Source organism: Phyllopteryx taeniolatus, chromosome 8 (genome assembly GCF_024500385.1).
Source record: "Phyllopteryx taeniolatus isolate TA_2022b chromosome 8, UOR_Ptae_1.2, whole genome shotgun sequence".
NCBI classification, from domain to species: domain Eukaryota; kingdom Metazoa; phylum Chordata; class Actinopteri; order Syngnathiformes; family Syngnathidae; genus Phyllopteryx; species Phyllopteryx taeniolatus.
Window position 1 is genome coordinate 28,557,527 of NC_084509.1, and position 13,709 is coordinate 28,571,235.

A 13,709-nucleotide genomic window follows, 5' to 3' on the forward strand; every position below is an offset into this window, starting at 1 on the left:
TGTCACTATCTTTGGTCATCGGTTTATTAAAGCAAAGTAAAACGACTTGGCTTTTGCCCTGAATGTCTTTCAAGTCTGCGCTTTATTAAAACAAAGTGAGGGCGATCGACTTTTGTTTTCGCCATCTTTGCACGCAAGTTTGCTAAAACAAAGAAAGAACAATCAACTTTGGTCTTTTCTCATTGGGTTATTAAAGGTCACGGTCTTGTGACTGCACGCCGGTTTATTAAAGCAAAGTCAGGGTGATCGACTTTATACGTCACTGTGTTAGTGCCAATGGCATGGGTAACTTACACATCTGAGAAGGCACCATTAATGCTGAAAGGTACACAGAGGTTTTGGAGCAACATATGCTGCCATCCAAGCGACGTCTTTTTCACGGACACCCCTGCTTATTTCAGCAAGACGATGCCAAACCACATTCTGCACGTGTTACAACAGCGTGGCTTCGTAGTAAAAGAGTGCGGGTACTAGACTGGCCTGCCTGCAGTCCAGACCTGTCTCCCATTTGAAAATGTGTGCCGCATTATGAAGCGTACAATACGACAACAGAAACCTCGGACTGTTGAACAGCTGAAGCTGTACATCAAGCAAGAATGGAAAGAATTCCGCCTACAAAGCTTCAACAATTAGTGTCCTCAGTTCCCAAACGTTTATTGGATGTTGTTCAAAGAAAAGGTGATGTAACACAGTAACACATGTAACACATGACCCTGTCCCAGCTAATTATTATTATTATTATTATTATTATTATTATTATTATTTGCTAAAAACAATCACATTTACCAGTTTGAACATGAAATATCTTCTCTCTTTGTAGTGTATTCAATTAAATATAGGTTGAACGTGATTTCCAAATCATTGTATTCTGTTTTTATTGATGCTTAACACAACGTCCCAAATTCATCGGAATTGGGGTTGTACATGATCACCTTATATATTTCCTTTGTCCTTTTGTGCCTTTGCTTAAAATGCAGACTTTTACTTTGACCTCTACACTTTCTTACGCGCTACACTTCACAGCGTCCTTGTGCCTCGTCGGATCGAACGTGTGGATTACCCTGAGAGAGCCATAATGATCCGCGGGGCTCCTTTAATCCCCGCCCCAGCCAAATCTGTGCAGTCTCTGCTGCGCGGAGAGTAAAGTCGGAGGTCTTAAGATATGCAAATGAGGGTACAAAACAAAGAGGAGCGATTGTGACGCCTCACAATCAGAGTGCAAACATCCGCGGTTTGTTTTGTTTTGTCGGCGACGTAGCAAATCAGCCGCATCGCCGCCCTGATGACAATTATATTCCGACTGACAGACCTTTGTTCCTTTGGCAGTTTGTTTTCCCGCAGACGACAAATGTGCCATCTTTCACGCCAGCGAAAACTTCCCTCTGAGCCACAAATCTCAGTTCCCGAGCCACGGCGCGAGTGCCAAACAAATCAGATCTTAATTACACCCGCACGGTGGGTAGGTGCGCTAGTTGGCGGGAATAAACGAGGCGCTCAGAAAGCAAACTCTGCGCCGCTCGCTCGGTCGGGTGCAAAAAGTTATCAACGCGGGAGGCTTCCACACAAACATTGAGCAGCATTAAGCGAAAGGCAAATATTGGCTCCGTCTTTCTCGCGCCGTCGGCGCTTGCGGCAGTTCGTCGAGACTGCGAGCTTGCGCAAAGCAAGGGAGTGCGTACATAAGCGCCCTGTGGCCTTTTCATTTTTATGAATGGAGCTGCTTCTCCTTGTTAGAGAACACATTCCAAATATTAACATTCTTAGCCGTTGGATACGATGGCTTGCCACTGTGGGGGTACGTGTAGTATTTTTCAAAATGTCGCAGTTTTACAGCCTCGGAACGGACCACGTAAAACGTACAGTTTCATATTCAGCAGCGGCACTGATCTAAAGATGTCAAAAAATAAAACAAAGTGAGCGACGTCAACTTTTGTCTTCACTGGCGTAGGAGTCGTTGCTTGTCGATTTATTCAAACCAAGTAAGGGCAAGACAGTCGTTCAAAAGACAAAAGTCGTTCTCTTCAAAAAGATGACAAACAATGTGACATGAGCGTTTGTTTTCCGCTTTCCTTCAGCGGCTGCTGTTAAACTTCACGTGTGCCTCTTCCAAATGCGTGCATCGATGTAGCGTGTTGCACAAAGTTAAAGGCTGACGTCACCCGTCGAAGACATCTCGTTTTGGCTGTCACTTAGCGGCACGCGCACACGCTTTTAGCCTTAGACACACATTTACACACGCAGCCCAGGGGTGGGCCGGGAACATACGATTGCAGGAACAGGAACAAACAAAAGCGATAATGCCGCTCGTCAATTTGAGTGTCGCTAATCCTATTACGGGCCATCTCGCTTGAGCCTGCTTTTCTGTGTTATTACACCGAGCACCTCTTAATGTCTGCAAATGCCACAATATGTACGCTTTACCGAGCAGCACGCACCAATTACTCATGGGTAGACGTCGACGTTAATGTCGATTGCGTTCGAGTGCTCGCGGCGATGCGAGAACAATCGATAGAGATCGACTTGTATTGACACCGACATGCCCGCGCTATGGAAATGCGAGAGACAACAGCGCGTTTGAGAATACCATGGTGTGGGCAATGGCATTCTTAGAAAGGGTGTCAACATTTTTCACAAATGACGTTATCTATTAGGGAACACGTGGGAAATGTTTGGAATAAAAATGCATAATACGTCACAGCGTGCTTTCCATTCAGAATCGGAATGACGAAAAAGGATAAAAGGACGAAACTCAATTAATTGCAGCTCCATGTACAACAGGCTATTATCGCAAAACCCTGATTGTATGCAGGCAATTCCATGACGTCATTCCTATTCGGCCGATATGATCTTAGCCTGTGATCTTCTTGCATAAAAAGTCCAAAACTAATAGCGAGTCATAGCCCAACAGCCATTACTTGACAAGACATATTTTCAATTCCATTAAGTGAACGCGCTGTTTTTAAGCGCCATAAAAATAAAAAAAAACGAAGGGGACAAACAAAACAATAAATAACGACCAGAAAATGAATGATGTCGCTGATGTGTTACCTCGAGACACACTCAAGTTTGATCCTACAAAACTGAGTTGCGCTGCACATGCCATTAAAAGGCTTTAGCGGCGTTCCGACGGCTGTCCTGAGAGGCCGCGATGCCCCCCGTGTTACACCGGACGCCGCATTCCCGTCACGTAGCCTCCCTCCTCCTCGCTACTTAAGTCGGTCAAACCAAATCCACTTGAAGCTGGACTTCCATGGGAAGCTGTGCCGCTGTCTGAAACTTGTTAGCTAGCAAGACGGGGGCTCTGTGCTGCAGGTACCTGGCTGAATGCAATCGAGAAAAGCTGCAGTAAGAAGAAGGAGTTAGCGATGATCACGACTTTCGGACTTTGGGGGTTTCACTAATGATGCTTTGTTTTTGCATCATCAACCTGAAATTATCTCGATTTTGGTTCGAAGGATTTTCTTGGGTTTTCCAGTAGTATTTATTTATTTTTTTTGCTTTGAATGTGATAGCGTATGATTGCAATCAGGACTGGTACGATGGCAATCAAGTGTGTCGGAACAAATTGCGGCTATTATGCTTCACTGTCTCGACTTTGCTACTGTGACTTAAAAACATTTTTAAACTGATTTTCACGTATTGTTATTTTTTTGGGCAGTGTGACCAAAACAATGTGAGCTTCCCAAAAAACACTCCTGTTTTAAATCTATCTTAGCCTGAAACACATAAATATGAATTACATTTTGGTGATTTTACCCATTTATTGTTGAATTAGTTTGTAACACAGTGTGGACTTTGAAAAGAAAAAAAGAGCTGGATTTTTTTGTTCTTGTTACAAACTAATGTATCAGGGTTTTTTTGTTTGTTTGTTTTTTGTGTAGCATTGAAGTTTTTGGCTAATTAAAGGAACATATCATTAGCCTAATAGCGTAGTTACCTAGTCATATTTGAACAATTTCGGAAAACAAGAAAAAAATACATTTTTCGCAAACACATTGGTATTGCTTTATTGATTTAATAGTAAAAAATAAATAAGGTAAAATGACTTGGCCAATTACATGCTAACGATAAGTGACAGTTACTATATTTTTCTGGAAAATATAACTTCTCGTTCATCAAATTTCTTGAAAATAATAGAAAAAAAACCAAACTGAATGGCACAAAATGTCCTTGAACTCTGTTATATGCAGCCATCCGCCGTTGTAGCTGCGGATTGCTTGAAAAACGGCGACACGTTGTCATACATCAAATACAAATGCTAATATAAGCTAAAAAGGCGACGCTGATGCACTCGCTGCCTTTTACCATCGCCACTATTAGCATTTTGCAACATCAAACAGCCTCGTCTCACTGTGTTCTTCTTAGTTGCACAATCACACACATGCACGCACACACTTTCTTTATACTCCAGTACATACGCACCATCAACGAACATCAATAGTGGCACATCGATCACGTTTCAGTCAGGAGGCACCCTTTGCAGAAAACAGTACAAAGTGGGAATGTTTTGCTTTCTTTCCTTTGGATGGGAAAAACCTTTGCCAGTCCTGACGTGAATAGCGAAAATTCTGCGAGTACACCGGACCCCCACGATTTACGGAGGATACGGACACAACTCGACTGCGAATAGGAAATCCATGACAAAAAAAAACATCTGACTTGTAAAAGAAAATAATAAAAATGCAAATTTGTGGGATTTTTCTCGTGTTTATTTGTGGGAGAGGGTAAAAAAAAAACGCCCACACAAAAATATTCCTAATTGCCTGTAGATACCACAAGTTGGCGGCAAAGGGCTTTTTTCAATGAGACAAAGCTGTGGCCTGACTAAATGAAGCTTCTCCCCTCACCTCAACACAGTTCCTGGCTACAAGATGCCACAAGATATGAGACATGGCTTTTGCCCTGAGTACAAAAACAACAAACAGGCAAGTTTTTGGGCAAATAATGAAGGGTCAGCGCCCCCCCCCCAAATTTGCGAATACCAAAGCGCAAATATGTGGTGGTTCACTGTAGTCTAAATTTAAATCTTAGCATAAAGGATTGCATTGGTTTATGTAAATATAAAATAGAAACAACGACACAATGCTACACATCAAAGACAAATGCTAAAAAGGGCGAAGAAGGCAATGCTGACGCAGCACTTTCAACCACCTACGTCTCGCTTTTTTTTTTTCTTCTTCTTACCGTCATCCATGTCGGGCACAATGGTGATCCTGGTGCTGGGGAAGCGGGCGCCCAGGCGGCCCCCCACGGGCACGCCGAGGGTGACGTTGAAGCTCTCCTCGGCCTCGTACAGGGAGTCGTCGATGATCACCACGCGGCACGGCTTCTCCAGCTCGCCCTTGTCGAAACGCAGAACGCTGCGGTGGTCCTCCGGCCGCGAGATGTAGTCCGAGTAGGACAGCACGGTGGTGGGCACGGTGCCTGCGGCCGACACTGGGGACATTGAAAACATGGCAATTAATTAGCGGCGCAGTTCAGGAGGAGACATTGTATTCTATCTTCTTTTTGCCCAAGATATATCATCGTGAGCAAGTTCATTTTACATATTTGCAATGGTAAGTCATGTTTTTTTTGCTCCACGTTTCTGTCACATTTTGATTATTATTATTAAACTGACCTCCAAAATATATACTGCATTTTTGTTTATTTGCCCAGACACATGATGTTTTCAAATTGAACCCTGCTGTTATGTTGCAGGTCAAATTGACCCATTTTAAAGTTAAAAGTAGGACACAAATGATACAGTGTAAATTTTTCGTAATAGATTCTTAAATAGGAGTTTTTTGTTTTTTTCTCATTTCTGACACTTTTGGATAATCAAACACGCTCCGGGTCAAAGTGACCCACGAATATATTACTGAATTCACAGTCAGACTTTAGAGGGGCTGTTGCAATTTGTCTTCTTTTGGCCAAAACACATCATTGTTATTGAGTTCATTTCACATGCCGTATTTGCAATAAAATGCTAAGTCGTGAAGTTCATCATTTGTTTTCACGTTTCTGGCATTTTAGAATATTAAACAGGACCCTTGGTTAAAAACAAAACAAAAACAAAACAGGTTTGCTGAATGCACAGTTAGACCTGAGAGGTTCCATTTAATATGTTTTCACCTCCAAAGTATAATTGTTGTTTCGTGCCAGTATACACCATTTTTGGAAGTTTTAATTAAATGTATCATATATAATTTCTCGCACCTTGCTGGGTGAAGCAGACCACCATCAGCTCCTGGCCGACGTCGCCGCTGCGCCTGACCGGCACCATCAGCTCGCCGACGTCCTCCTCGATGCTGTACGCCGCCGCCGGGATGAACACGGACGACTCTGGAGGGGGGCGCGGGGGGGGGGGGGGGGGGGGGGGGGGTGTGCGTAAAATGAAACGTTAGGAAACTCAACTGGTCCTCGCATCCCTTGATAATATTTCGTTTGGGCGTGATAAAATGAACGAGAAGTGAAATGAAATATTTGCTGAGCCAAAAATCATTTAAATGCAAAACGCCAATGGATGTTCTGTCGACAGAACATTTACTCCGACATGCGCTCCCGGCATGATAGGGAGGGGGGGCGGGGGGGGGGGGGGGGGAAATACTTTTTGATTCAATTTTATTTTAGTTATACAGTAAACTTGAAGTTTTCATATGGAGTGGGTTTAGCAGCACACTGCTTGTACAGTCAAATGTCTATACAGTAGTACAACATTTGAACTTTTAACAATATGAAAATAATACAAGCTTCAAATATATATTTTCCTCACACAAGATATTTTGTGGATTTAATTATTACTTTTTGTAAACAGTTTCATATATTCACTCATAACAATACAGGCACTTTTCCACACTCTTGGCCCCACTTCCGCAAGGAGAAGCCACTTGCATCATACAATCCCCTCGCTCCGCCCCTGGTCGTCATAGTAACAAAAGCAGTTTTTATGACACAGGACCACCCCCTCAAATCAGGTGGAGTTTCAGGAGACTCAGTGGAATGTTAAGTGTTGTAATTTTGTTTTATCCTTGGGGTATTTTGGCAAAGGCTTGTCACAGACCTCTTATGTTTTGCATTTAAAAAAAAAAAAAAAAAAAAGCACAATATGTCTTCACTAAGTAATATGCATGCCAATCACAACGCATGACTATTGCAGCTTTGTTTCTCTTTTGTGTGGGCATCAGTCATCATTGTGCACATGAACCGGTGTTTGGTGAAATGGTGTTTTGTTTTCTTTTTTTTTTTTTTTTCTATTCTTTGAGCTGCCAAAATGCATGAAAAAAATAAAAAGATGACAACGAACTCGTGTTGACAAGTCGCACGGTGATTGTCCACCAGAGGCCCAATGTTGCACGGGACAGACTAGTAACTAAACATGCTCATTTGCATAAATTGTTGACAGCCGAATCCCGCCTTTTCCTGCCGGTGAAGTCCCCTGAGACCTGCGTATCCATATTTTAACGCTGCACTTTTCCCCCATCCCAGCACTGGTGATTATATGGCGGCGGCGGCGGAACTGTTTACAGAAGCACTCTCTCCCATATTTATTTCATGAACGCTTGGCCCAGCATATCCTCGCCATAAAAGCGGCTTGCTTTCTTGACCCTAATGTGGCCCAATTAGGATTTACATCATCGAGTCCGGGGTTCATGAGGTTGCGTGTTCCTCCCGGTGGTTTGATGTTAGCGAGGATTTGAACGGAGTACACAAATACCGATTTCCAACCTCTAAAAGAGGGGGCCACCTATCTTTGTATTTCCCGGCAGTCTTAAAAACATACAAGGATTTATTTTTTTGCAAAGATTTACTTACATTTGAATAATCGGTTAGGGTGGTAAAAAATCCGTATGTGTGTACCCTGCTTGAGTTAAAGTCAGGGTGCTCCTTAAGCTGTTGCTTACTTTGATGACTTGTCTACTTAAGTAAGGTGCACACATTCCAATTTGTAACTTTTCATCCATATTTTAAACGATGAAAAAAAAAAATCGCTGTGTGTGCTTATTTCTCGTATAGGGTCGTAGTGTCATGCAAATGACCAACACAGCATACAACCCACGTAACCATTTGTGTCGTAGTACCGAGAGTGACCTCTGAGAGGCAGCATGGTGCCGCAGGCCATCCACACTGCCGGAAAATACAAAGAAGAGGAAGAGTTGTAGCGCAATAAGAAATAAAGGAAGCTAGGCGAACTGTTAGCTTGTCTGGTAACTACACACTTTTGCCGATTGTAGGTATGCGTGTGCCCCACTTGCGCTGCTCAGTTACTTTTTACGAGGTGAAGATGGATGGATAGATGGATGCAAGAGTTTCGCAGTTAATCCCCCATTTTGGGGACGTTGAAGTTCAAGTCCTTGGCCAAAGTCAGGCCGCTCCTTGAGTTGTTGCCAACTTTCATGACTTTTCTATTTAGTCTCTGTCCTACACTTTCCATAAAATCCTATTGTTATTTCTTTGGCTGTAGTCGTTTTTGCCGCGCAAAGCGCCCCCAGAGAAGCCCCGTGCACTCCGGCGTGTAATTGCCGCTCGCTTCCAAGTAGTTTGTCCTGCGCCGCATTCAACAGACGTCGCCGTATCTGCTGCGATTGCAAGTAGTGAGGTCATCCTACCTTCACGTAATGCATTTGACCTGAAACACTTAACGGGTAAGTGGTTGAAAATGGCCCTTCGAGAGTTGCATTGCATTAAATTAAAACCCCCCCAAAAAAAATAATTTTAAAAAGTTGCACTGCAAGTAGCCACTTCATTAGCTACAGCGGCACATTCCGCTTCGAGGCGGTCCTTGGTTTCTAACTTGAGGTAATGCAGTATTAGTCAGAATTGCAGTAAATATTTGCATGAAAAAAAACAATTGTAGCCCATAAATTAAAAAAAACAAATTTAAGATCTCTTCCCACACAGAGTGAGCAAGATTATATCACAACATTCCTTGGTTTGATAGGATTTAAGGATTAAGTGTCATTTGGGGGGATATCTTAGCCATAATATTGCAAAAAAACACATTTTAAGGATTGGCGGAGAGGCTGAAAAAAAAAATACAATTAAATCAGATTAACAGCGGTATTATTGACTGTAGAGATGTGCTACTGAATATTTGAGATGAAATAGTCAAAATATTAGAAACATTTCTCAGTTTGATGCAGTGAAAGTGGCAAATTCCCAAGTAACAGTTCGGCAATGTACGAGGCCTGGAATTAGCCGTACTACATGGCTGCTTCAACCCAAAATGGCCGACGTCCTGTTATGTGTAGGGGGGGGGGGGGCGGCGAGCCCTGCCGCAAATAGTGAAAATACAGACGTAACTGACACCCCCAAAAAGTATATAGAGTAACTGTGCTGGAACGGCCTAGAGATACCACAAGATGGGAACAAACCATTTGGTCTTAATGAAACTCCTCCACTCTAACATAGTTCCTTGCCGAAAGATGGCACCAAATGAGTACTTTTTATTGCTTTTGCCTGAGGACAAAAACAAATAGGTCAGTGAGTTTTCCAACGAGTGACGAACAATAGGTTGAAACAAAAAAAAACCATACGAATAGACGAACTACGAGTATGTGGGGGTCCACTGTGTACATATATAAGAGGGTAAAATCCAGCAACTGACCGTCACCAGGGTCCACAATCTCCACGTCTGCGGCCTCTGGGAATTCAAGGACGGCCATCACGGGCTCGGAGAGGACAATCTGGAAGGTCTCGGACACCTCGTACTCGCTATCTGACAGGATGCGGACTTTCCAGGTGGCCGCGGTCTGGCCCGGGTTGAACTGCACCTGCTTCTGAGCTTTGCCGCGGAAATCTTTGTCCTTGAGCGCCGTTCCGTCCTTGGTGCCGATGCCTTTGCAAAGGACACGAACAAAAGCTGTTAGCGCACCAAGAAACATGACTATATTAGCAAATACAACTGCAAAGGTCTTTTTTGGGGTCTTTTTAGTGGTATGTAATCCAGAGTAATGAATTAATGTTTACAAATAAAGGTCGGCATGGCACGCAGAACACGTTAGGTCATGGAAAGGAAATGTAAGCACGTCAGACTTAAGCCACGCATCTACTCTGTCAACAAACAGCCTCTGGCTAGCGGACATGATGGCTAGCGATATGCTTTAGGCAGTATGTCAACATGTATATAAAAGTAGTGGACCCAAAGCATTTCCCTGTGGAACTCCACTTCAAATTGTGTCTGACTGATGGACGGATGTCATGCTTTGTTAACGTGTTTGAAAACAGCATCACACCAAGGTGAATATCAGTGCGGCACGAAATCAAACCGTTCCGTAGCTAGGTACTACAACAATATGAAATTATTGGTGTTATTATAGCGTCATCATTCACTTCAAATGTTTAGAATGTTAATGTTGCACTTATATTTTACATGTACTATATCTGTACTGCATTTTGTGGCATACATTATTTTTATTTGAGAAACTTTCAACAAAATGGACTGTTTGTGCAATGTGCATGTTTCCATTCAAATATTAAATGTTTACATAAAAGAAAAACAAGTTTGATATTTTCCCCTACGGTACACAATGTGAACCGAAACGTTAACTTAAAGCCAAGGTAGATACTGAACTATGATTTTTCTCAAGCCGTTGCACCCCCATTAGATTTATTAATGGATCGTGCCGTATGTGTTGTTTACAACGTTGCTATCAAAGTCATATTTGAACGTTTTCGGAAAACATGAAAAAACATTTCGAGCAAGCACGTTATATAGCTACAAGTACTTTTTATTGATACTGTAAAAATAAGTTAAAAATGACAATTATACTATTATGCTAACGTTTTGCAATTTTGGAAAGTTTATATCTCATACATTTGTTCTTACTTTGACAAACATGTTAATGTAAGAAATTTCCAGTTTTTTATGTTTTATTTTACTGTCCAAAAAATGTTGTGAACCGTCAAACCAAGGTACATGGTTTGAATTCTGTCGCACCGTCACACCCTTACGAGAGCTAACAATGGATAACACCGTCTGTTGCTCACTGCGTTGCTGTCGGGACTGAAAGCAAAGTGACTGGCTCCCCAACTGTATTTGTCATATAAAAACGCCACTAGCTTCATTAGAGCTGAACTAATGGTAAATGAAGTCATCAATAAAACCAGGCGGAGTTCCACGGCCTCCACTGGTCAAAAGTTTGTCCGATATCTGCCCATCTTCGGTCCCAAGCTGCGTTTCTCAGATGGTTACGGTCGAGCTGAAGCCAATTATCCATCGCCTCAGTCTGGAGCCTGTTTGACCTTCAACATGTGAGCCGTTTGACTGTCGCTGTGATGCTGGCGGCGGGAGCGCCGAGGCCGGTAAGATGTCACGCGGCGACTTCATTGTCTCTTCTAACTGACGACACAACACGTAGCAGGACTTTGCCAGTAAACATGGCGGCCCACCGCAGGGCAATTACACAAACACAGGAAAACAACTAAAGCGCAGAATCAAGTAAAGCTTGGATTTTATTGGCCGACTTTGTGTTGGTTATCAGGCATGGGTTCTTGAGATGTTGTTTTTTTTTTTTTATGTCTACCCAATTTGGAGTTCATATGTGTGAACAGTGTCCCATATTTGTCTCCAAAACATCGAACCTCGGCTTTCCCTCTCATGAGCTCATTTCTAATTTGATCCGACCCGGTCACTCCGAGAGCGAACCTCAACATCTTCATTTCCGCCACCTCCCGCTCTGCTTCCTGCCGTCTCTTCAGTGCCACTGTCTCTAATCCGTACATCATGGCCGGCCTCACTACTGCTTTCTAAACGTTGCCCTTCATCCTAGCAGAGACTCTTCTGTCACATAACACACCTGACACCTTCCTCCACACGTTCCAACCTGTTTGGACCTGTTTCTTCACCGCCTTAACACACTCACCATTGCTCTGGACTGTGGATCCTAAGTATTGGATTATTAGTATTCGTTTGCTTCCTTCCTACCAAATTGTGTTTTGAGAACTCTGGTCTTGGGTTACATAAACACACCAATGTTGGTGAATTTTGAAACAAGTTTCTCCTCCCCTGGTGTCGAATGGACGATTTTGTTTCATGGGTGGTGGCAGTGAGCCATTGTCAACCATTACATATCAAAATTGCAGGGAATCGGATCATTTGGAGTGAAGTTTACAAAACTTGACTATATTTGGTGATTTTAAAAAAAATCAATCAGTCAAAAAGCTTTTGAATCAAACGTAAGCCATCTGCATATTTAAGCCAATTTCAATTTGGTAATGATCGCATCGTTTCCCTAGGAAGAGTTCATTCAAGTACAAGGACACCTTCTGCTACTTCAAATCATAATCGACGACCTCCTGTTTGTGAGTTTTGGACCATGTTGAAGTGCCTAAAAGGCCATTTAATTTACAACGTTGTGTTAAACAGAATAGAATGATTTGCAAATCATTTTCAACCTATATTTCATTGAATACACTACAGAGACAAGATATTGAATGTTCAAACTGATCAAAACTGATTGTTTTGAGCAAATAATCATTCACTTGGAATTTGATGGCTGCAAATCATTGTATTCTGTTTGTATTGATGTTTAACACAACGTCCCAACTTCATTGGAATTGGGGTTGTGCCTAAGAATAATCTCAATAATACAGAAAGCGAAGTCAAGAGGGGAATTGGTGCTCGGGCCTTCGAGAAAGAAGCTCCCGCACAGCTGAACTGAGATAAGATGGTCTGGCTTAGCATCCCCCGGGGGTCGGGAAAGGGTTAACTTGGCAAGGAGAAGGGATTCATCCTAAAACTTGAGCGCGCTTCCTGCATGGCAGCGGTGACTCAGATGCTCGCTGCACTCTAATGGCAGCCTGGATTGTGGCCTGCCTTTCAAAAACCACAACGAGGAAAAACACTTCATTGCAGCGAGACGGGCTAATTAGCCGTAATGCCGTTAGTTATTCATATGAAATGAATAGGGTAATTATGTCGAAGGCAGCGTGTTTGTACAAGCCGTCTAACCGAGTTCAAACTAAAAATGTTTGACAATTTTGTCGGGTCTGTCTAAAAATGTTTGACCTTTTGTTTGAAAAATACAGGTTATTTTCTCTACAGCGAATCACACTCTGGGGGAACGTAAGGCTGCGCTCAATGTCGTGAGCAATGTACGACATAAAAGGTTGTACGGCCGTTGAGGGGCTTGTAAGGACAAAATTGTCTTGAATTATCTCATTTCAACGTTTGTGATCTTTCCATCACTGGACGGCAGGTTTATTGTTCTCGTTTACTCTTCAGTGATCGGACGAGAGGTGCAAACCGCAAAGGGCTCGTGTGCCATATGGACAAAAAAAGTATTAGGACGTATTCCACCAACAGGATGTTAAAATTGGAGAAGAAATTGTGGTCCCTTTGTAGTTATAACAGCTTCCAGGCTTTCTTCGAGGCTTTGGGGATTGTCTTCATTTGTGAGGTCTGTTGCCAGACCATTGCGAATTTTGACTTGATGTTCTTGGAACAAGGGTGAGGAGCGCTCAACTTTGATAGAAAACGAGTTGACCTAAAGCAGTTCCCTGTGGAACTCCACTTCAAATTGTGTCTGACTGATTGCTACTTTGGATGGATGTCATGCAAAATCATGTTTGTCACATACACACTCCATTTCGATATGGAATCAAGTATTTGGACTCATGGCCATTCTACTACAAGGCCAAGGAGAATTAAAACTTGTATAGAATAGTGGACCTAAAGGATTTCTCCGAGGAACACCACTCCAAATTGTGTCTGATTGATTGTTACTTGG

At 42.7% G+C, this 13,709-nt stretch overlaps 1 protein-coding gene across 1 annotated transcript in view; it reads right to left on the reverse strand.

Annotated features, from left to right (window-relative positions):
• Positions 1-13,709, reverse strand: part of frem2b (FRAS1 related extracellular matrix 2b) — a 77,107-nt gene that overhangs the window by 27,095 nt on the left and 36,303 nt on the right. Inside the window, exons 4-6 of the mRNA XM_061782340.1 lie at positions 9,587-9,817; positions 6,199-6,324; positions 5,185-5,436 (exon numbers count right to left, since the gene is read on the reverse strand). Coding sequence (XP_061638324.1) covers positions 5,185-5,436; positions 6,199-6,324; positions 9,587-9,817 — 609 coding nt within the window. The remainder of the gene's footprint in view (positions 1-5,184; positions 5,437-6,198; positions 6,325-9,586; positions 9,818-13,709) is intronic.